The 24,097-nt window shown below is 35.4% G+C and overlaps 1 protein-coding gene across 1 annotated transcript in view; it reads right to left on the bottom strand.

The window, feature by feature from the left end:
- Positions 1-24,097, bottom strand: part of CSMD1 (CUB and Sushi multiple domains 1) — a 1,163,462-nt gene that overhangs the window by 17,875 nt on the left and 1,121,490 nt on the right. The window contains exons 55-65 of the mRNA XM_061460659.1: positions 22,522-22,710; positions 19,351-19,524; positions 17,783-17,965; positions 12,550-12,726; positions 11,506-11,685; positions 9,944-10,117; positions 8,828-9,001; positions 6,768-6,841; positions 3,632-3,743; positions 2,367-2,546; positions 665-709 (exon numbers count right to left, since the gene is read on the bottom strand). Of these exons, the coding sequence (XP_061316643.1) occupies positions 665-709; positions 2,367-2,546; positions 3,632-3,743; positions 6,768-6,841; positions 8,828-9,001; positions 9,944-10,117; positions 11,506-11,685; positions 12,550-12,726; positions 17,783-17,965; positions 19,351-19,524; positions 22,522-22,710 (1,662 nt within the window). The remainder of the gene's footprint in view (positions 1-664; positions 710-2,366; positions 2,547-3,631; positions 3,744-6,767; positions 6,842-8,827; positions 9,002-9,943; positions 10,118-11,505; positions 11,686-12,549; positions 12,727-17,782; positions 17,966-19,350; positions 19,525-22,521; positions 22,711-24,097) is intronic.

Genomic DNA, 24,097 nt, shown 5'->3' with positions numbered 1-24,097 from the left:
AGGATTTCACTGATGTATTTTTCTATTTTGACACTGTCAAGAGGAAAAAGTTAACTGCACACAAATTAGGAAGCCCTACCTTGGAGTACCTTGAGAGTTTCTATGAAATTAAGGCCATTACAATTTTGAAACCTGATTGGATTTTTTGTGGTTTGGTTTTGTGGTTTTTTTGGTTTGGTTTGGTTTGTTGTTCTTCTTGTTGTTGGTTGTGTTTTTTTTTTTTTGTTTGGTTTTTTTTTTTTTTTTTTGTGTGTGTTTTCTTGCAAGACTTGCAAGGAAAAGGGCAGAACTTTGACTAAACCAAATCCCCACAATTACAATCTAAGCTCATTATAAGGCTCTCCATTACAGCAATCTCTGATATAAAACTATATGAAGTCTGGGGTTTGTGTATATATGTTTTATCTTTTTTGTTTGACAGTTTTTTTTTGTGGCATTCACAAAATTGTTACTGTAGAAATTAAAAAAAAAATGCTGTTTGGGAAATAATTTTATAGAATACATTTTACATGGCCTCTGTTATTATGAAAGACCTCAATATTTATATTCCTTTGAAATGAGTAATAATTAAGTTAAATATTGAAAATAGTTTTATTATCCATAACAACCTAGGGTGCAAATCAATTGAATTTATTTAGTTCTAAAACTTTTCTTGTATACAAACCTGGAGTTTTAGTTATTGTTTCATTAACTTCTCTCACTCCTTTACCTACAAGTAAAAAGACAAATTATCACTTTCATGAATATATTTGTTGTTTGGTTTTTTTTTCCTTTTTAAAATAGAATGTCAAAACAATGCCTGATGGATGCAATCATCTCTTATCCAATAAAGCCATATTTAAAACAGAAATACCTAGTCTTGAATACTTTACATGTTCAAACCTACAGATTTACACAAAACGAGCAGAAAATAATTTAGGTAAACAACATTTTTACTGTGGAAAGTTGTCTGGCTAGCAAAGTATTTCATGCATTTATACCTAATTTTTTTATATCAGTCCCAGTGCTATAAAAGAGAGCCTTATAGAGGGGAGAAATACTATAACTAATTATGATAATAGCATATTAAATATAGTGAATATTGTGTTAATAAAAATTGATGCATTTATGACACAAACCAGCAAGTGCCAGGTTGCTGGATTAAGATGACAGGATCAGATATCATGGGAAAGGATCACTAATGGTATCGCTTGCTATATTTCTGGTACACTCAGTAGTTACGTCCACTGACCCAAGATCAAGTTCTGGCCTCATATTATCAGCCACTTTAAAAAGACTAATGTCCTCAAGGAATAATTGGTCTTGCATGTTTTGTTTTATTTTTCTGAAAATTCACTCACTGGACTGATCAAGTACTAAGCACAAAAAATGTGGGGCACTCTCGGATGATTATGCCTAAAGACTGTAAGACAATTTAAAGCAAACAAAAAACAAACAAACAAACAAACAAAAAAGAATTCTTGTTTATACAAATATTCCCTATTTATCTTTTTTTTTTAGAAAAAGGGAATTAAAAAACATAAGATTGTTTTTCTTAATTTATTAATTATATATAGTACCCGTGAAAAATCACCCTTTAAGGAATTAGAAGTTTTATGTGTAGATCACTTAGCTTGACAATGTTGAAACAAAGTCTACTCATACATTAATGAAAACCAAAATATTCTTCAAACATCAAGCCTATCGAGCGTTCTTTGACATATCAGAATTAAAAATCATGTTGCAAAATCTTTTCCATGGCATCTGACAATTTTTCTTTATTCATATTTTAAATGTTTGGGTTTTTTTTTTCCCTTAATCAGGAACTTACAGCCATGTTTATTTGCATTTGAAGAGCAAATTTAGCCCTCATAACTATGTACATAGAGCTACTCTAGCAAAATTCTATGAAATTTACATTGATGTAGATAAAAGTGGAAACTGGTGCTAATATGTTATTTAATTATTATTTTTTAATTTTATTGTTCATTTTTTATTTTAGAAGATTTTCTTAGACAAAAGCCTACTTGAATGAATCTGAAGTCATATATTAACACTGAATACAATGAAATACTCTTTAGGACTGTGACATAAAAATGATTAGAAGTAGTACTTTATATTGTTTAGGTTTTCTTTGCACTTGTTAAGGGTAAACTGATGTATGCATGACTGTGCATTTCCACACACATATTGCCATGTTTTCCTCCATGAGTTCTAGATGCTGCCTTCACTGAGTCCTTTACTGTTTCTTTCATCAAGTAAAAGCTGTTGTGTCATATGCTTCTTTAAAGAGTAAGTGGATAAAATTAATCCTACTACATAAAAATGTCAGGGAAAATTAAATCAAACAAAATTGGGCCCAACAAATCACTTGAGTATTTACTTACTTTTACAAATAGGTGATTTTCCTGTCCATTTCATATCTGGTTTACATGTCCGATGCTCTGATCCACCAGCAAGAAAAAATCCTGGCTGACAGGTATACACCAAAGTATACCCTAAAGTAGGAAGATCTATTGCTTTCACATCTACGTGTGCTGGTGTCTCTGGCTGCCTGCAAGCATGAGCTGCAAAGGGTTTTTTAGAGTTAGCAAAAGTAGTGGTAAAGAGTTTTCATAGGATCTTAGAGCATACCATTAAAAAAAAAAAAAGCATTTCAATTTACTCCCTTTCATTATATGAACTTGGTACACCTTTTAGAAATGTTAAGTAACTATTACTTGTAAACTAACACTCAGAATATAGTTTTATTGTGGGAAGATGGAAATGATACTATCATACTTTCTTAAACAATACACCAAAATTAAATGATGATAGCAAACAGAGAAGTGTTAAACTGAAGGTAATCACATGCCACTATACTAGTGCAATGATTGGCTCTGTGAATTATGGTACTGTCACAGCTTCAAACATCACTTCCACTCAATGTTTTGAAAACTATAGAGTGGTTATTGTGCTAAATAAATTCATTATACATTTTTACTGAAAGAAACGTTCTGTAGGAAGGCTTTGTCATAGTACATTGTAACAGATACAGTTGTTTGTATGCTTCTTTCTCTGTGCCACATGATGTCCATTTATAACAACCCAAAGATGATTTGAAATAGGGTAAAAATCTAATGTCATTCTAATTAATTACTTTTAGCTTAGATAAGTGTATTTTAATGCAATAGTTATTTGATGTCATCCAACACATTCAGAGCTGTAAATGCACTAATCATTTGCACACCCCTATATAGCCCCAAAACCCTGAATTTAGTTAATTCTAATTTATGATTCACAAAATACTAGCTGACAAAATAGCCCCATGCATATTTCAGGACACTGCTTGTTGTATATTAATCCAACACACACAAAAACCCCTAGATTAATTTAAAGCAGCTAATGCAGTGGGTTAATGAGGGCAGACATTTTTGAGCAAAACTGATAGAATTAATTGTGAACTTCATGAGTAAAAATCTGAAAAATCTTACTTTAATATCTCAAATACATCTTTAGTCTTAGAATAGGAAACAAAAACATTTAAAATACTATATTAAATAAAGTCTAGTTTTCTGGAGCACATAATTTATTATGAATTTCCACATGCATCACCTTCTAACTCTTTCAAAATTGCAGTGTTCTTACTAATTAGATAAGAAACCAGACTTACGAATGCATTCAGACTGTATGCCACTCCACGTTAAGTTAGCAAGACAAGAACGGGTGGTAGATCCCTGAATATGATAACCTTTTCTGCATCTGAAAAAGACTGTGCTCCCAACCTAAGGATCAAAACAGAATATCAGAAGAAAGAGGCATCCATCATGTGTAATTAAATATCAAGACAGTGATATGCTACTAGACATTTTTTTGAATAAAGATGTCCCCTTTTTACAGTTTCTGGAGTTAAACATTTTTCTTTTTTTTTTTTTTTTTAGGTGATGAAAAGTTTGAGCAATTGATCTTTTATAACATTATTTTAAAGAAGTTGAAAAATATTAACAAGGCTGTGCACATGGAAAAGGGCTCTTCAGACACTTCAGCTTATTTGTTTACCAGTGTGACAGAAGCACACTAAAGGACATAGATGTCTCTTTCTATTGCACATCACTGCATACACTTCAATAGAACTTGTCCATAAAGTCTGGTTCAAAGGTTTCTCGTTGTGTGTGTCAACTAACCATGGGTTTTAACAAGAAGAAAAAACTACAAAGAACTGTTCAATCTATGAATGAATTTGCCAGAGAAAACTCCAGACTTACAGTGCATTTGTTACTATAAACTTTTAAAAGTTTTTCTTAAAATGTTCAACTAGCAGAGTGATGTTATGGAAGGCCTTCCTATGTTCAACTGCGATACCTATCTAAGAATAAAATGTAATATAACTGAGAAAACTCTCTTTAGAATTTCACTGAGAATAAAAAAGTATGAAAACTGGATAGAAAACTGCATGAGATGAAGATTGTTCATAATAGAATAGAGAGAGAGGTTGTGTGGCAAGTTCTAGCAGAACGGATTTATTGATAGTATTGACAAAAGTAACCAGAATACAACTACACATTTAAGCATGCAGGGCTGACCAGTAAAGCATTGCTTTGGATTTGGATCAAACATCTTAGCAATAAATATGATTGGATGAAATAATTAAAAAATTACAAAATTAATATTATTTGAAATACAACTTATTAATAAAGTAATATCACATGGACAAATGCAAGTAAGTTGCAAGTGATCAATGCATTTTAGTAGAATAGCTTGCACATATATAAATGCAGATAGCTTTACACTCCAAATGCCATAGTAGGACTTCCATGGACATTAAAACCAGGAAGCTATCTTCAAAAGTGGTTACCCATTAAATATATTCTCAGTTACATAAAAACAGGTTATCATCATGATAGATGCTCAGTAAATGCAACACCAGTTCTTCCTGAAGTAGCTTGGGAAATTCACTGGTATTTTTAAAGGTCATATTACTGAGATGGCTTTGTAGACTTATCTCTTTGTAACTTTTAAAAAATATATTAATCTCTCTATCTTGCTAAGGACACACAGCATGTCTGTAACAGAGCTGAGCACAAAGTGTAGCTGGTCTTGACTCTAAGTCATCTTGCTTCTTGTGAAATAGCCAATTCTTGTATAAGTAAGTAATGATGAGCTGCAAATCTTTCCTTACTGATCCAAAAGACCAAGAGAAAAATAATTATGTCTAGGTTCAAGGTAGTTACTGAGTTATATTTCTCATTTTACAGGTAAAAGTAAAAATAAAAGCAGTGCACTCTTTGTATAATAGTTGAAAGCAAAACATTGAAGCCATTTGAAACAGTCACAGCCCAGTGAAGCATAAAAGACACAAATTAATGGGGCAAGACAGGATGCTGGTACATAGGGGAAAAACCCCTTCAAAGGCCTGCTGCCTGTCATCACACCTTTCTGTAATGAGGGAAGACTGTTAAAAGTTGATTTATAGAAACTTGGCTAGGTCATAGAAACAGGAAGACCCACTAATCACATAAGGCAAAAAATCCCCAAAACCTACTTCAGTAGTAACTGGAGAGATGACTACATCTTGTTGTACCAGAGAGTGTTCTGAGACTGAAAGCATGTACCTGAGAAAGACTAAATATGGAACAGATGAAGACATACTACTGCCTTTACAGGTGAATGAGAAAATTAGCCTTTATGTTATACAGACACTAGTACAGTGAATTTGCCAACACAGCTCTGGTATTAAAGAAAACTTGTGGTACAGATAGAAGAGCCAAAGAATTAATAAAAAAATCTCAACAAATCCCTATTCAAACTAGGTGCAAAGATTAGAGTTGAAGTGACGCGGACAGGTACAGTGTGAAGATGAGACAACAGACAGAAAGGCAACTGTACCCATTACTAGAAAAAAAACCACCTTAAGGATGAGGCCACAAAATGTGGTGAGGGAAGAAGTGCCTTAGCATCTTCAAGCCAGGCAGGAGCAGAAGATCAAAGCTGACAGCTACAGCAATGACAGACAGCACAACTACAGGTGAGGGAGTGTACCAATAACCAGAGGAGCTTACATAAAGGACTTTTTGAAAACCAGTTCTACTAACTTGATCGCAACAGTATGCTGCCTTAGGTTTAGAAATGAGCAGGAAACCCGAACAGAAAATATTTTGCAATCCAATCACAAATATTTCTACCTGAAGAATCTATCCACATGAGGTTAATTAATCCATATAATGACTGTGGATTGGTAATTGTTGCATCTACTTTTATTTCCTGTCACTTTTCTGTCACTTCATAAACTAATAATTTGGAAATTACAGAAAGGGCATTCATCAAACAGAACCTGGACCCAATGCATAGAATAATTTTATTTTTTCTGACTGAATAAAATGTAACATGAATTGCTAATTTAGTAAAGCCATTTGCTAAATTTTTTGTCAAGGGCTACATGGCCTTTGGATCAGGCAGGTCTTTGGTTGTTAGGTATTTACTGACTATTCATCAATGTATGAAAGAATTAAGATCATAAATCAAAGTAATTATGTCATATCATACTAGGTTTTCAATTTATAAATTGCCCTCCCTGCTTAAGTCTCCTGAAGAACTGAATATATGATATATTGCAAAGTTGCAAGGTCTTTCTTTAAGCTGCATAGTTAAAAAAAAAACAAAACCAACCTGGAATGAAGCATGAGTTTTTATTAAAAAGGTGTGAAAATTTCCTAAGGTTTACATCAGACATTTAAGCCTACAGGTAATATATTTGTAATTATTAAATGCATCTTAATTTTAGAAAGCTAATAAATAAAAGAAAGAATTACCTCATAACCTCTGGAACTGTTTTGTATTCCAAAATGTGGAGTACCTGGGTCTGAACACGTATTGTGAGCTGGATCTAATGTGAAATGTAAAACATAACAGATGTTATTATGGTATGGAAAGAATAAAACTTTTGGCAAAGATTAAGTAATTTCATCAATGCCTAGTGATGACAAGAACTGAATTTTTAATGGAATATGTTGTATTTCCAATTAAGTTACCAAGACAGGTCACAGTACTTTGTTTCAGAATACTGCCATTATTTTAAGGCATTTTTGCAAGTATCTTTGGCAGTGTAGCCTTTAGAGTTAGGACTGCATTAATTTTTGCTAAGCTTATATTTTTAAAACCTTTTGTATATGTAGCATATCCCACTATTCACAATGCATATTGAACATATAGGGAAATAGTATTCTCCTCTTTCCCAAAGAAAAGCTTAACGATTAAGTTAGTTTTCTAAAAAAACCACAAAAACCTCTCAAAACCCAAACCCAAATCTAACCTGCTGTCTTGTAGCAAGTAAAATATTTGAATTTTTGATTTTTTTTCTATGTCATCCAAAAAAAAATGTTTCAAATGGGTTACTACCTCAGTTGTTGCTTCAGAGTGAAAAGACAGTCAGTCCCACCACTAAAAAGGTACTCCAACAGAATATAACTGATTATCTGTCAATCCATTTCATAAGTTTAATTTAAGGTAGCCCAAAATTAATTTTGATCCAGCAATGTCCATAATCTAATAGCATATTCACTTTGGGGCTGCTCAGTCATATACACCAGGTAGACAGCACTCTGTCTACCAATGGATCTTTCTATACTATGTGATTGCCTTTTGGGAACCAAGTCTGCATTTGTGCTCACACTGCATTATGAAGAATGCAACTAGGGCCTATTTTAAGGAAATCCTCATTATCCAGAAATAGAAAAGCTTGCCACCGTCTGATCATATGGCACTTCAAGGCATAGTTGTAGATATTGTTCACTGATCTTAACTTTCAAATTGCTTAACAATAGTGCCTGTAAATATTTTAGATGATCTAATATTTTACTTTTAGGGTAATATAAAAATATATCATAACAGAAAAAACTTATGTCTTCAGTGAAGTATTTTCTGTGTATTTCTACAGTATGCTATATAAAATGTAAATCTAAATGTCATTATGGCATTTTCAAATTTGATTCTTTACAATAGACCTGAGATTTAGCTTTTGTAAACCTCCTTGCTCCTGTTACAAAACAGAGATGCAAGATGGATTGCCCAGTTTATAAAAAACTATGGGCAGAAGGAGTTTTGAATTCATTATGAAAGAATTATTTTGAGTGTAAACGTCTTAAATTACAAACACAGGCTGCTTCAAATAATCACACTTCCTTACTTTTCTCAGTGTGCCCACCCCAGCTCTTCCACAAAGCCAATAACTCAGCCACAGCAAAATATATAAATGGGTCACAATCCAGATCTAAATGTGTTTGTTTAGAAATATCAAAGACAGTTTTTCTATTCTAACACCAAAATAACTTGAAGCAAATGATGATGTCAGTGGAAGTTACAAGTGTCCAGCATTTCTCCCTGTTAGTTTGCTTACACAACATGCTAAAAGTCAATGAGAAACTGATAGTACTTGGCAGTTTATCAGAATTTTGAAAGATCAGACCCTGCACGCTTTTAAAAACCACTTTCACAAACTCCAATTTTTTTTTATTTAGGATTGGTTCTGACAAATGCCTGTAACTCTTCAGTGGCAGAATCTGGTCTTTAATCTGCCAGTCTTCTGTGCATCTAAAATATTCTAAAAATACATGGAACAAATTTATGTGCTTGCACTTATTGACATTTTGCATTCCCAGCAGACAAGCAATCATGTAAAATTATGAATTAATTCATCTGGGACTGTGTTTATAATGAAATTTTTATACTCAAAATATAACATTATTTATCTAGTTCTTTTCGTATTACATACACATTTTCTATATTTGGAAAGCTAACTGCTACATTTATGCTACTGTAATACTTTATCAAGAATATTCTCAGTAGAAACAGCAAAAGTAGTCCTAGTTATTACCAATGCATGTTGGCTGAATTCCACTCCAGGTACCATCTGCTTGACAGAATCTTCTTGAAGAGCCTATTAGAATAAAAGGGGATCTGCACTGAAAGGTAACTTCAGATCTGTAGGTGAAACTTTTTCCATTGAGACGTCCTTCTGCTGGAGTACCAGGATCACCACAAAACACAGCTAATAAATAAAAAAAAGGGGGGGGGGGGAATTTTATTAAGGAATGCACATGCTTCAACTGAAGTATTGTTTTATGTGCAAGTCAGGCATAGTGAAAAGTGCAAATGCTATGTTCATTTATCTGTGTAGGACTGTAGCTGTAGCTCAGATAAATTCTTGACAGAATTTTAAAATTAACTGATACTGTTATTATAAGCATAAAATTTAACCTGGCAAAATAGACCTTTTAATTGAGACACTTAAATGTTGATTATATTTGGATGACAAAGTAATTTTAAAAATCAGACAATGCTATATTGTAATGCTTCAAAGTGTATCCAGTTCTCATGTCAGTCACCCTCAGATGAGTAGGTTGGAAATTTTTGCCCTAATTAAGAGAAACGAAAAATGTTTGTCAGAGTCCTGACAAGATTTCAAACATTGAAAAAGGTGATTTGGCAGATTTAGAAGAAGCTGAAAAACAAATGCAAACAAGATATGAGGGTATGTAGTCGCCTTCAGATAAGAAAAGAATAATTTAAAAAGAAGATCAAGGCTATGAGCTTAAGGGTTAGGATCCTTGTTTTCGCCTGTTAATGGAAATGGGAACAGGGAAGAAAGAAAAAGTCTAAGGAAAAAATTTAATCATGCTCACCACAAGTCAAATTCAGAACATTCAGAAAGATTATCAGTAAAGAAAATAAATGGTGATGGGTCCAACTGGGCAATAAGGGATGGAGGAGACTTTGGGGAAAGGAAGAAGACCATAACCTAAAATGGGCACAGCCACTCAATTTCATAACAATGTCAACAACATAATAATAACATATGCTTTTTGGAAAAAGCAGGGAGAATTATCTGATCTAGCTGAGTCCTTTTTATACTTTGAGAAACTCACTATAGGCTGAGGCAACTGATTGTAGCTTTGGTGAAGCCCAACACAACTGTAGCCTGAAAACTTACGCAAACATTGTGGGATGTCTCCGCGCCAAACTCCTCGACCCTCACAGGAGAGAATAGCTGTGTTAGATAGCTGATAGCCTTCTGCACAGCTGTAACTCACACTGGCACCCCAGCGATAATCAGATCCTTCCACTTTCCCATAGAGTACTGGTGGAGGGGGGCCACAGGTAATAGCTATGTCACAAAAAAGAGAAGTCACAATTTCAAGACTTTATAGGGTTTTGGAGAACGCAACATAATATCTACTCATATTTTTAAAAATAAAAAGATAAAAAAATTTAATACTGTACAGTTCCAACAAAGCATTCCTGTGCTGACAAAGCAGCCTGTAATAGACAGAAAACCAACTGAAATACAAAAATACAACCTCTAGGTTCAGGAAGACCATGAGCTCTAGGTTGCTGGAAGCCAGAAGAGTATATAGCTTACCTAGCTCTGAATCTCTTCACTACATATTCATTACTGATTATTACTGGCAACAGGCTACTGAGCTAAGTAATTTTTTTTTTTCAATAAATAAGATTTCTTTAAATAAATATGTTTCTATGATTCTATAATTCTAAATTATAGAATTCTAAAACTTGGATTTTATTTTGAACTAATTTTGCAGCACTTTTTAAAGTCCTTAATATGGCTTTTTTAAATTTACCTACTCATTTTCTAAGGTTTTCAGCACACAATAGACACTGACATTTTGGTAGTCAGTGGCTGCGACTCTTTAAAAATATTTGATGCTTTCCAGCTTCTGAAAGAGTGCCCAGAATGATGAAAACTGGAATGACCAAGTTTATATTTACACATCAGTTCCTTCAACAAAAATCACATCCATAAAATCACTCAGACATTTATTTTTACAACAGAAAATGTGGTCAGTCAAATACAGATGCCAAAATGTAATTAGTAGGCTAGACTTAGACATCACTTAGAGCAGTGCTAGATATGTTGGCAGTCTAGGCCTTTTACAAGCAGAAGACACCCTAGGCTGTTAAATTTACTCCCTCAGCTGCTCTAGTAGTGCTAACAATTTTCACCAGACTGCCTTATTTGCCTTTCAGCCTCATGCCCCCTATGACCTTTATGTTGCCACTTCTAATTAGCTATTTGTGAAGCATCTTTTTGGCTATTTATTATGAGTGCACTACTGCAACAAGGGAATCTTTTACAGGAAATCTGGCTTCTACAAAATTCTGTAAAGGATTACTTTACAGAATTTTGGCCATCTAATCCAAGATAAAAGGTCCCTCCTAGTGTTTCAAACTGAGCATTGTGATAATCTTCATTTAAGACTGATTTCATTCTAGTAGTCATTAATGTTGCTATTCTAACTAATACTATAGTACAGCATACGTGCAAAATAAATACAATCTTTACAGAAATACTTATCTAAATGTTTTATTACATTTGCATATTAATTGTCCCAGAAAATATTTTGACAACTTTTTTATAAATTAAGACACTGACTAGTGAATTTCACATATATACTATATATGTACATATATACCTATATACAAAACTATAAAAATACAAAACAGTATTTGTAAACCTATTAAGTTCAAACACACCTTTGCAAATTGGTTTACTCTGGTTCCAAGTGCTATCTTTTGTACAACGCATAGTAGATGAACTGGCAGGCTCCATCAAGTATCCTGGATTGCACTGATAGCTGACTGTCTTATTAAAGGTAAAATCATTTCCAAACTGAATTCCATTTGCTAATCCACCTGGATCTCCACAGCTGATCACTAGCGAGGAAAAGAAAAAAAGGTAGGATTTTTTCAATAAACATGGAATGAAACACTGGACTACATATAGCTAATGTCCTTTTTTTGTAGTGCACAAACGAAAAATTTTGATCAATATGTTTGTCACAAAATTAAACCCATAATCTTTAATTCTTAGTTAAAAATTAGTGTTTTTGAGGCATTTCAATAGTATGGGCCAAATATTATGTTTTTTAAACACAGTACCTTTTTAAACACAGTACCTACCATGGTCTACTTCAGACTGTTATGTTAGTGGTAGTTCTGACAAGAATTTTTTCTCCCTCCATAGTGGGATCTGTCACATTATGCTTAATGTTGACAGTGCAATGTGATTCTAGGCTAAAGGAAACTCTAGAGGAACACCTATTCTTGGAATAATGCTATACTTCAATGTTGATATTCATAAGATAAATAAATACAAAAAGTTGGATACCTATGTATCCACCTTAAAAAAGTTCTGGAAACATCTAGTATTTTTCAAAGGGCATGTACCTTTACATACATGAAATATCCATGTATTACAAAAGAGAGGAATGAGGAAGAATCATAGAATCATAGAATAGTTAGGGTTGGATAGGACCTTAAGATCATCCAGTTCCAACCCCCCTGCCATGGGCAGGGCCACCTCACACTAAACCATGCCATCCAAGGCTTCATCCAACCTGGCCTTGAACACCACCAGGGATGAAGCATTCACAGCTTCCCTGGGCAACCCATTCCAGTGCCTCACCACCCTAACAGTAAAGAAATGTGTTATTTTATCTAACAAAATAATCATTTTCAGGAGGAAGGCTGGATGGCTTACTACCTTAAAGCTTTAGAGGAAGAAAGTGCATTTCTGACCTGTGCAGTCTGGAGCAGTGCCAGTCCATGTCCCATTAGCAGTACAATGCCTGGTAGTCAATCCTGAAGTTTTGTAACCTTCCCAGCAGGCATAAATAACTGAGCTGGAGAATAATATTCCATCCGTGTATATTATCATACCATTGGCTGGGGTGCCAGGGTTCCCACAAGACACAGCTGTGAAGGAAAGGGTAAAATATATCAGCATTTTCATGATAGCTGACTAACTGGAAAAAGAATTAAAAAAAAAAAGTAGGTCAATAGCCCATCTTTTTAAAAAAACTACATCAAGGTTAGTGAGAAAAAGTTTAATATGTGTATTCTTGAATCAGTATCTTTATTCTCTTTGTTAATATGATCACTTTACTTGCATTTGTTTTGTTTCTTCTATTGCTAATTCAAATAGTTTGCACTGCTTGTTCCATTCCTCCCAATACAGTCACTGGAGAGAAAAAAGGTCAATCAGGACTTTCTGACAGACTTGCTTCTGTTTGACTTTGGGCATGTTCTTCTGTTTTATTCCTGTCTTCTAGTATCTCTTCTTTCAATTGTAAAAATGCATAATCGGTAAACTATGATCTTCCTGACAATTTCTTTTTTTAATCAAGAAAAGTACATACATCCTGTATTGGCCTTCATACCTTTTCAGCATCTGTGGCTATACATTAAGACAATGACTATGTTTCAGCCTGTTACACCCAAAATTTGATAGTCGTGCATTTTACTTTGACTACATGTTGCTTTTCTGGGAGGGTTTAGTAGTTTGGCTGTTTTTCCAATGGACCAGCCAATCTGAGAAGTATTTGTTTGTTTTGAATTTTTCTAACAACTTTTCTGTAAGGCATCTTTATTTGATCATGCTAGCAGACAGGTCACTGGCAGAAATATAATAACATTCCATTGATGGACAGACTACTCTATAGGAATAAATTAAAATAAAACTATCAGGAGGTTAAGAGGTTAATACGGTTAATCAAAACTTATTAAGAAATGTGCATCTAAATTAAACTCTTTCCTTCAGTCTTCCATGGAGTTATGAAGTGGGTTTTAAGACTGGAAGGGCGTGTTTCAACAGTCTTTTGCACAGCTTTCAAGAGCTGGTGACTCCTTTCTACTCTTCTCACAGCACAAGTGTAGTTTCTTGTGAAGTGAAATGATTTGTCTAATACAACAATATGATCGAATATAAGTATGATGAAACTTAATGGCTTGGAATATCACGGTGGATTAGCCTTGGCTAACAACCAAATGCCTACCCAGCCAGTCACTCATTGCCCCCTTCTCAGCAGGAAGGATGACAAATCTCACGGGTTGAGATTAAGACAGGGAAAATGCTTGCTAATTACCACTGAGCGCAAAACAGATGCTACTTGTGGACAATTCCTTTAATTCACTGCCAATTAAACTTGGATAGGGACAAAAAGACAGACATTAAACCAACACCTTTCCTCCCCTCTTTCCCAGAGTTAACTTCATTCTATCATATCAGGCTTCTCTATATGCCCAAGTGCTGTACAAGGGACAGAGGATGGGGAGTTACAGTCACTACACAGCAGTTTGTCTCTGCTGCTCCTTCCTCCTTAGAGAACTGGAGGAATTCCAGCTGTCATTATACCCTGAGCTGCAAAAAAAGAAGCATGGTCCATGGGTCAAGATTTCCCCCCTCTGCTCCACTTTTGTGAGAACCTATCTGGAGTACTGCATCCAGCTCTAGAAGCACAAGAAAGGCATAGACCTGTTGGAGTGGGTCCAGAGGAGGGCTACAAAAATGATCAGAGGGCTGGACACCTCTCTGAAGAAAGGCTGAGAGAGTTGGGACTGTTCAGTCTGGAGAAGAGAAGGTTCTGAAGAGACCTTATTGTGATCTTTCAGGTTGAGTAGGGCTTTGAGCAACCTTATCTACTGGAAGATGTTGCTGCCCATGGCAGAGATGTTGGACTAAATTATCTTTCGAGATGCTTCCCAACCCAAACCATTCTATGTTGTTATGCTAACACGAATAAACCAAGTTAAAGACCATGTGCAGATACTGGTAAAGATGGAACACTGAGCTGCATTGAGAAAGCTTACATGCAATGATTTACAGAATTCATGTCCAGAGAACAAGTCTGCAAATACTTAACTTTTGACAAAATGGTAATTTGAGAGTAGCTGACAATAAAATAATCCTTAAACTACTTATAATACTTATTTTACTGATTAAATTCCCTCATATTTCCTTAATTGAATTTATTACATCTTCCTATTTAAGTGACTCACAGAATGGAAGAATCACAGAATGGCTGAGATTGGAAAGGACCTCTGGAGGTAACCTGGACAAGCAAGATCACCAAGTGCTAGTTGCCCAGGAACATATAGAATCATAGAACAGTTAGGGTTGGAAAGGACCTTAAGATCATCTGCTTCCAACCCCCCTGCCATGGGCAGGGACACCTCACACTAAACCATGCCACCCAAGGCTTCATCCAACCTGGCCTTGAACACCGCCAGGGATGGAGCATTCACAACTTCCCTGGGCAACCCATTCCAGTGCCTCACCATCCTAACAGTAAAGAATTTCTTCCTTATATCCAATCTAAACTTCTCCTGTTTAAGTTTTAATCCATTAACCCTTGTCCCGTCACTACAGTCCCTAATGAATGGTCCATCCCCAGTATCTCTATAGCCCCTCTTCAGATACGGGAAGGCTGCTAGGAGGTCTATCCAGATGGCTTTTGATTGGTATATCCAGATGGCTTTTGATTGTCTCCAAGGATGGAGACTCCACCACCTCTCTGGGCAACCTGTGCCAACTGCTCAGTCATCCTCACTGTAAAAAAGTATTTCCTGAATTTAAGATCTCCTGTGCACATTGCCTCTGGTCCTGTCCTGAAAAGAGCCTGTGGTGCCATCTTCTGTGCACCCTGACTTCAGATATTCCTGTATGTTGATAGGATTTCCCCTGAGCCTTGTCTTCCTTAGGCTCAACAGCCTCTTTCAGCCTTTCTTCACAGAACAGATGCTTTAGTTCCTTCTTCAACTTAATAGCCCTTTGCTGAACTGTCTCCAGGAAGTCCATGTCTCTCTAGTGAGACAGCTCTAGTGAGGCAGCCAAAACTGGACGCAGCACTCCAGCTGCTGTCTCACCAGTGCTGAGTAAAGGGGAAGGATCACTTCCCTCCTAAGGCAGCATGGGATACTATTAACCTCTGTTGCAGCAAGGACACTTTTCTGAACTTTTTATTCATCTTGGTGTCCTCCAGAAATCCCAACTGGACGGCCTCCAGCATGATAGTTAGAATGTAATAATGTAGAAGCTTATAATGTAATGGTTATAGATTATAGGATTCATTAAAATGAACACAATTTGCCAATTAAAAATTACTCTGAGTATTACTGATATTTGGAGTAATACCTAATTGTTTTAATGAAGTCTCATTCACTTTTTTAATGTGAAAATTTCAAATACGAAAGAGAAAAATTAAGTAGTTTGGAACTTGAACTTATAGGGTTGAAAAGGTGTTCTTCACCTAATCTCATGCTTATTCATAGTAAACAGGAAACAATTGAAGGAGAAGAGAAAAACTGAAAGTAGGTTTTTTTGACTTTGTGTTTTGGTTTGTTTTTTTTTTCTGTCTGAATTCAGATGGTTGAAGCAAAAAGACAAAGAAAGGAAAAAGAGCAGCATCGAACACCGCTATTTGCCACTGAGTGCTGCTGTCCTACTATACTTAATGTCTTCATGCAAGGGCAGAAAATTGAAAAACTTCAATTTCCTGCTGAAAATACTGATCATATACCCACTGCCATTTTCATACATTTATGGTGATACCTACACTGATAGAAGAGTAGTCTGTGCTGAAGAATACTGCAAAAGAACAATTATTAGATGAGGAGACTGTGATAAAATTCCTAGCTGAAAAAAATATAATGAACAAACCATTTTTTCCTAACTTACATTTTATAATTCAGCATAGCAGACAACAGGTACTACAGAACCCATCAACTACAATCAATTAGACAAAGTAGCTTTTCAAAGATCTTGGAAAACAGGAATTAATTTTAAAACTGAATCTAAGGTCTTCCATTGCTGCTTTCTAATTCTGACAGTGCATAAAAAGTGTACACATTTTTTTATTATTTTTTATCTCATTCTAAAATGTGATTTCTGGAAACTTTCTCAGTCGCATTTTATCTGAAAGAGCTAGTGTACAGTGTATCTCATAAAAAAACAGTCTAACTTATGTGGAGAAACAGACATTAATTTATACTTAGTTAAGAATACAACATTATTTTATGATCTGTTCACACACATTACATAGAGAAAATGAAAATATTTCATTGTTAGAAGACGGATGACAGCTTTACTTATCACTCCATTTTCATATCTTCAATCAGATGCATTTGTTTAATTTTACATTTAACTCATGTATGTGTTCTCTACTTTCAGGCTCAGTATTTGTTTAACTAGAATTAATTACAACCTCCTCTTAAATATATATTCCAAAACTTTGTAGGTTTGGATGTAGGTTTTCAAGCAAGAAATGAACTGCTTGCAAACTCTTTAATATCAAGTTTCTGCGGAGCAATTTGAAAGCATATTTCTGGCATAGAACTTCTTTTTAATTAAAGAATAGAATGCCATTAATAAATGCCATTCAATGGTGTCACAAATGCCTGTCCTGGGCTCAGCAGGAGCAGTCATTTTTCTCCTTCCTAGTAGCTGGTGCAGTGCTGTGTTTTTTGACTTTCAGCCTGGGAACAGTGCTGATTACACCGATGTTTTCAGTTGTTGCTAAGGAATTTTTAGTCTGACCAAGGACTTTCTGAGTCTTACGCTCTGCCAGGGAGGAGGGGAAGCCGGGAGGAAGCAGAGACAGGACACCTGACCCAAACTAGCCAAAGAGGTATTCCATACCACACCATGTCACGCCCGGAATGTTGAACCGAGGGAGTTACCCAGAAGGGCTAGATCCCTGCTGGGATCAGGCTGGGTATCAATCGGCGGGTGCTGAGCAGTTGTACTCTCTTCCTTTGTTATTTCCCGTATCATTATTATCATTGGTGGTAGCAGCAGTCTTTTGTGTTATACCTTAGTTACTGGACTGTTCTTATCTCAACCCGTGGGAGCTACATTCTTTTGATTATCCTCCCCATCCCTCCAGGAGGTGGGGGGAGGAAGGGGGGTGGAGTGAGAGAGCGAGCTGCGTGGCTGGTCTTAAACCACGACAATGCCAATAGTATCAACACCTACCTTCACACACAGGCTGTATACCGGACCAGGAACTGTTAAACAGGCATGTTCGTTCTGCAGATCCCCTCAGCTGATAACCCATTTCACATGAGAAACGGAGCAGACTTTTTATTTTGAACTCATCCCCTAGTCTAGACCCATGAGCTGGTACTCCTGGATCATCACAGTATCCAGGATTATTTCCTATAAAACACAACAGAACAAAATCACTGGAAGAGATGCTATGAGCAAATGTAGCAGTAGTGAAAATATTCTCTTGCAAACAGTACTGTTAACAGCATTGTTTCTGTTACAATCGATCACTTTTTTTCCACTGTGAGGGTGGGAAACCAAAGCCAAAGATGAAAATGACATGTCTTTTTAGCATTATCTTGGACCTATATAGACCTAAGCATAAAATGTGATAAAAATAAAATATGAAAGTTGCAAACACAGGAAGAACCTCTGTCATTTATCAGCAGTTCAACGAATTTGTTGTCCTTTTGTTATAACAGTTTCTACACTATACTGCTCAACAGAGATAGATTTCTCTTTTTCCTGAGGAATCACCTTGCTCTCAAGATGGTGTCACATCATGTTCAAACTTAGAAAATTCAATTCTGCATCAGCAACAATGTTGTAGTTACATTGGATACATTTTCCCCATCATAGCAGATGACTACAATGATCTTTAATGATTTAAGAATCTATTAGTCTATAAAAATACTATTATATTTGTGACTGATATCTGAAAAGTCTAAATTATTAGCAATTAAAATCTCCTTCTACCAGCATAAGAATTTATTTTGTGTTGGGATATGGTGGGTATCAGCACTAGAGGGCTCTGACCTTAAAATTTTGAAGCATTCGTGCAATCTCAGATCTGGCATTTTATACTGGATAAAAAGGTGAAAGTGACAAATGTGGGCTTCAGATAATCAAAGGCCAATTTTGCATGTAAAAAAAAATTCTCATTAGGAAATTTTCAGCTCTAAGTAAGTGTTCCCTTACAAAACCTATTAATACACTGTGGATGTCATTAGTAGCCAGTCCTTGCCTGAGCTCTTGACTTCAACAAAACTGTGCAATGTTTTATGGCTTCTGAATTTGCATAGTTAGTCTAGGGGAGAATAAACTGTTCTTGTACTTCCTGACAGCACCAAGAACATTGCAGAGGTTTCTAGTATTTGCACATTGTGGCACTAATAAAGAATATTGAGTTTAAAGAGTTATATAAGACTTACTGTAACTCTTACATAAAGTTACTGTAAGTTAAAAGTGGAACACAATGTATGAAATTTACATCTACGACTTTTGTTGTGGTGTTTTTTAATCAGCATTTTCCTATTTGACAACCTGTGTTTACACAAAACAGTATTCATAAAAATAAAATTTAATACATGCATCTTCTTTAAGCACACTCTACCATGTTGTAAATAGGATTTTGTGGCTTCTGTATAGTGTGGTATATAATACACTGTGGTATAGAGCATACTGTATCTAGATATACAGATATCTGTAGTTAAAAATTGCTTGAGAATAATCTTATTTATGTAATTACAAGATGACAAGATGCTTGGTACAAGTACCTGAACAGTGAGGGAGAGTCCCACTCCAGTGGCTGTCTTCTTGGCACTCCCTAGTAGAATTTCCTATAAGCCTTCGACCCGCTGTGCAAGAATAGTGAATTATGGAGCCATATGTAAATTTGTCTCCTGAAAGAACTGCATTGGCAGGTACCCCAGGATGTCCACAAGAAATGGCTAACAGAGGAAAGAGCACAATATTATTTGATGCTTTCATAGCACAGAAAAATATGAGACTGTTTCCACAAAACATAAACTTCTGTCTGTATCTCAAATGATTCATATCTTCAGTTTTGCTGTCGCTGCAGATGATTTACTGGTCATTTGTTAGATTAAACATAAACATGTAAAACCTACCCATGCAGTTTAGCCTTTCCACGAAAATATACAGAGCTCTCTTTCATCATTCATTTTTGTTCACTGTCCTTCCCTACAAATAATACACACTATTTCTGTTAAGGTTGGGAAAGGAGAAACCCAACAAGGTTAATGTTGCATTTTGTTTATATATTATAGATACGATAATGGTAAGCAGCTTTATAATATCTGTAAAATAACTAGATGCAGTTTAGTAAGTATAGAGAAACAAAACACCTTAACCTGTCATCATAGCAATGTGTGGCACTACAGTGAGCAAGAGGAAAAGGGATTACTGATCATTTTTGTAAATTAGTAGTTATATTTATGCTGAAGTTAATGTACGCATTTTGTTTGAGAAAAAATCAGATAAACAATTTTGGTACAGTATAACTTGCAAACAAGTAGTTCAGATGTTATATAAGGGAGTACATGTCACCTTAAGGTGAACTAGAAATCAAATCCTGAATGCTGTTTTGTGTAAAACTTAGGTCATTCAGTACAGAGAGACAAAACTGAAAGAAAATAAGTTTTACATAACTCTTTTTCACTCTTGAACTAGAATTGTTCATGGTAAACATAGTGTCCACTTTGGGTTCTAAATTTATCTCACCTACCTCTCCAAGCATTTTGTTCTACAACCAAAAGCAATCTTAAGCCTTAAGAGGAAAAGTCTCTCACTTGAAAAGACTCTGAGAGACTTTGCATTTGAACAGATAAAAAGATATTTATCGTAGAAAGAACTCTATTTGCTCCTTCTTTTAAATTTGCATTTACTGAGCAAAGTAAAACTGAGTTTTTCTCTGGGGAAAAAAATTTAAATTTGTCCTCATAATATTTAGGATTCAGACAGTGACCAAGATCATCAGCAGAAATTTATCAGCAGCTAATCCAGGAGATGACTGAGGATTTTAGGCACCTCCCAGCCTCATTTGAAAGTTCCCATGGCCTCAAACAATAATTCCCAGAGTAAGGTCAGTAACTGCTATTCTAAAGGGGATAGACAACTATGAATTTCCTCAAGCTCTGCCTAAAATCAGAAAGCCATGTAAATGCTATCAAATTTCTGAAACACTTCATGTGGAAAGACGGGTAGCTGTTCTAGGTGATTTAGATACCTCATCCTCTTCCGCCCCTTGAATAAGGAGTGTTCCTTCACACTGAGACCCCAGTCCTGGAAGTAGGAAAGGATCACTGACAGAACTGGGCCACAGATATAATGTTTTTTCTAAGATACAGAAAGTGAGGCACATGTTTACACCAGTAAAGTAATTTTACCAAATGAACAATTCTATGAAAAAGAATCAATATTCTGTAAAGCAAAAATTTTAAAATCATCTGATACATTTGAAATTGAAAGTTTACTTTCATTTATTGTAATTCCTTTAATAGCACAGTAATAAAGAAATCTAATGTCAAAAATTAATAGTGAACAGAGAAGAAAAATAGCTCAGTGAAAAAATGAAAGTCAGACAAACTGACTTTGTAATTTTCTAGAGATCTAAAGCTCACTGAATTGATTATAGGGAATACTAGATTGTCTCTGAGGAAAAAGTGATGGAAGAAATAGGATGTCGTGAAAAGACCCTCTTGAGCAAAATTTTCCATCACAACATTTCACAGATTTATTCTCACACACATGCTTCAGTACCACTGAAAAATACCCAACCCAACAACTCTGAGGCAGGCATTGATGGACTTAGGCTATCAATTTAAATGGTAACATATAAATAATAATTTTAGATTTCCCTGGCTGTTTTCAGATAAACAACAATACACCAAAAGGAGAAATTAATCTTAACTTTCTGGCATTTGAAATAATAGCTCTATAGTTGCCTCTAAGCCCATTTTTAATAACAAGTTGCATGACACAGAATCATAGAATCATAGAATAGTTAGGGTTGGAAGGGACCTTAAGATCATCTAGTTCCAAACCCCCTGCCATGGGCAGGGACACCTCACACAAAACCAGATCACCCAAGGCCTCGTCCAACCTGGTCTTAAACACTGCCAGGGATGGAGCATTCCCAGCCTCCCCTATTCCAGTGCCTCATCACCCTAACAGGAAAGAATTTCTTCCTTCTAGCCAATCTAAATTTCCCCTGTTTAAGTTTTAACCCGTTACCCCTTGTCCTATCAATACAGTCCCTAATGAAGGGTCCCTCCCCAGCATCCCTATAGGCCCCCTTTAAGATACTGGAAGGCTGCTATGAGGTCTCCACGCAGCCTTCTCTTCTCCAGGATGAACAGCCCCAACTTTCTCAGCCTGCCTTCATACGGGAGGTGCTCCAGTCCCCTGATCATCCTTGTGGCCCTTCTCTGGACTTGTTCCAACAGTTCCATGTCCTTTTTATGTTGAGGACACCAGAACTGCACACAACACTCCAGGTGAGGTCTTACAAGAGCAGAGTAAAGGGGCAGGATCACCTCCTTTGACCTGCTGGTCACGCTCCTTTTAATGCAGCCCAGGATATGGTTGGCTTTCTGGGCTTTGAGTGCACACTGAAGCCGGCTCATGTTCGTTTTCTCATCGACCAACACCCCCAAGTCCTTCTCCGCAGGGCTGCTCTGAATCTCTTCTCTGCCCAACCTGTAGCTGTGCCTGGGATTGCTCTGACCCAGGTGCAGGGCCTTGCACTTGTTATGGTTAAACTATCTTGACATCTTTTCTTAATGTTACTTCCTGAACTGTACAATTTGCAATGTGCTGATCCTAAAGTCCAATTTTGTTCCTCTATACAAAGCTACACATTTTTTATCTTTTTTTTTTTTTAATCTATCATGATTTAGTGTTAATCCGGGTGAATGAATACTTACACAAACACTTTGGTAGTGATCTATCCCATAAACCATTAGCTTTACAAGTCAAAGCAGATGAGCCCAAAAGATAAAATCCCTTTTTGCAGTGGTATGCCACACTTGTTCCATATTTGAAACTTTCAGGATAATTCTGCTGTCCATGCCGAATTGCATTTTCCACAAAGCCAGGATCAGAACAATTCACCACTGTAAGACAGAATGGTCATCACTCATGCGTAATAGTAGTGTTATAAATAAACTCTAACAGTGGGGTTTTTATTGATACTTCACTAGCAGCTCATGACTGTGGTCCATTTGATATCCTCTGTGGATTTTATTTCATTTAAATATTGGTATGTTGACTTCAAAGTATGTCTCTAGATATTTCTGCTTTGAAAGTGATATTATGATTTTACTCCAGTTCTTGTAAAAGTCTTGGACATAAAAGTGGTTTGAAGATGAAAGAGAAATTGCAGGAATTTTTTATCATTCTCTTGGTACGTTAAGTTTGGTCTTCTATTGTATTTCTTTGTGAAGGAAAGTAAATTAAAATCAAATCAGCAAATAGTTACAATAACACTTTAAAATTTTCTTTTTAATTTCCTGTAATGAGAAAAATTGCTTCCAACATTTTCTGCTATTCATGTGTAGAATAGAAAAAGGAAGGTGGTAAAAAAACAAATATTTTAGTCTAAACACCTAAAAAAATATCTGTTTTTTCTTGGCTGTTTTATTTTACATAAGGTATATCTGTTCTCCCCCGTCCTTTGGTTTATATTCTGCAGTGAATATGATGGTTTGTTGGCAGCAGATTATGGTGAGACACTGAGGTCTCCATTGCAAACTCCTAATTTAACTATCTATCAATCCGAAAGCTATCTGAAAAGTTATAAATGCCTCCTCCACACTTCCCCTGTCTTCACTCTAAACATAACAGTATAAATATAAAAATACTTAGAATATTATTAATATTATAAATTACAGCTCATCAAACAACGGGGAGAATCAACATTTCAAGTATATCAGCTAGTTCAAATTAATTTTCATGAAAAAGAAACCAGTGAAGAAGAACATCAGATAGCATTACCATTTTAAATGTAAGATATATGGAGACATTAACGCAATCTTTTTTACTCAGACGGTTTTCATCACACATATAATTGAAATTTACTGATCAGCTAATACACTAGAACAAATCAGCTTTTTCAAATGCTTATTCATTTAAAGACTATTTCATTCAACAAGTATATTAAATACTAACATCTTAAAATTTAATTTTGTGACAAAACCAGTTAAAGCTGTTTTTATTCTTCTTTCTCTTTTAAAGCCACAACCTTAAAAGTATTAAACATTTAAAATTTCATTCTTGCATTGGATTCTAGACAAGTATATACCTAGATCTAAACAACATCCCATATAAACTCAATTTTTTCCTTCATAACAATTATTTTACTAGTATTTGGGTCTGGGAGGAGAACAGACATGAAGCAAACCTATCTGCCATCCACTGGCTGCTATTGGAAACACTTAAGATAAAATTACATAGAAAAGCAAAGTACATTTAAAAATATTACAATATATACAATAAAAGTAT

The sequence above is a fragment of the Pezoporus flaviventris genome, unplaced genomic scaffold (genome assembly GCF_033815535.1).
Source record: "Pezoporus flaviventris isolate CSIRO_AGI_PZ_B2104156 unplaced genomic scaffold, CSIRO_AGI_Pfla_v1 ptg000031l, whole genome shotgun sequence".
Taxonomy (NCBI): Eukaryota; Metazoa; Chordata; class Aves; order Psittaciformes; family Psittacidae; genus Pezoporus; species Pezoporus flaviventris.
Note: the sequence above shows the minus strand (reverse complement) of the source record. Positions and strands in the feature narration are given on the sequence as shown.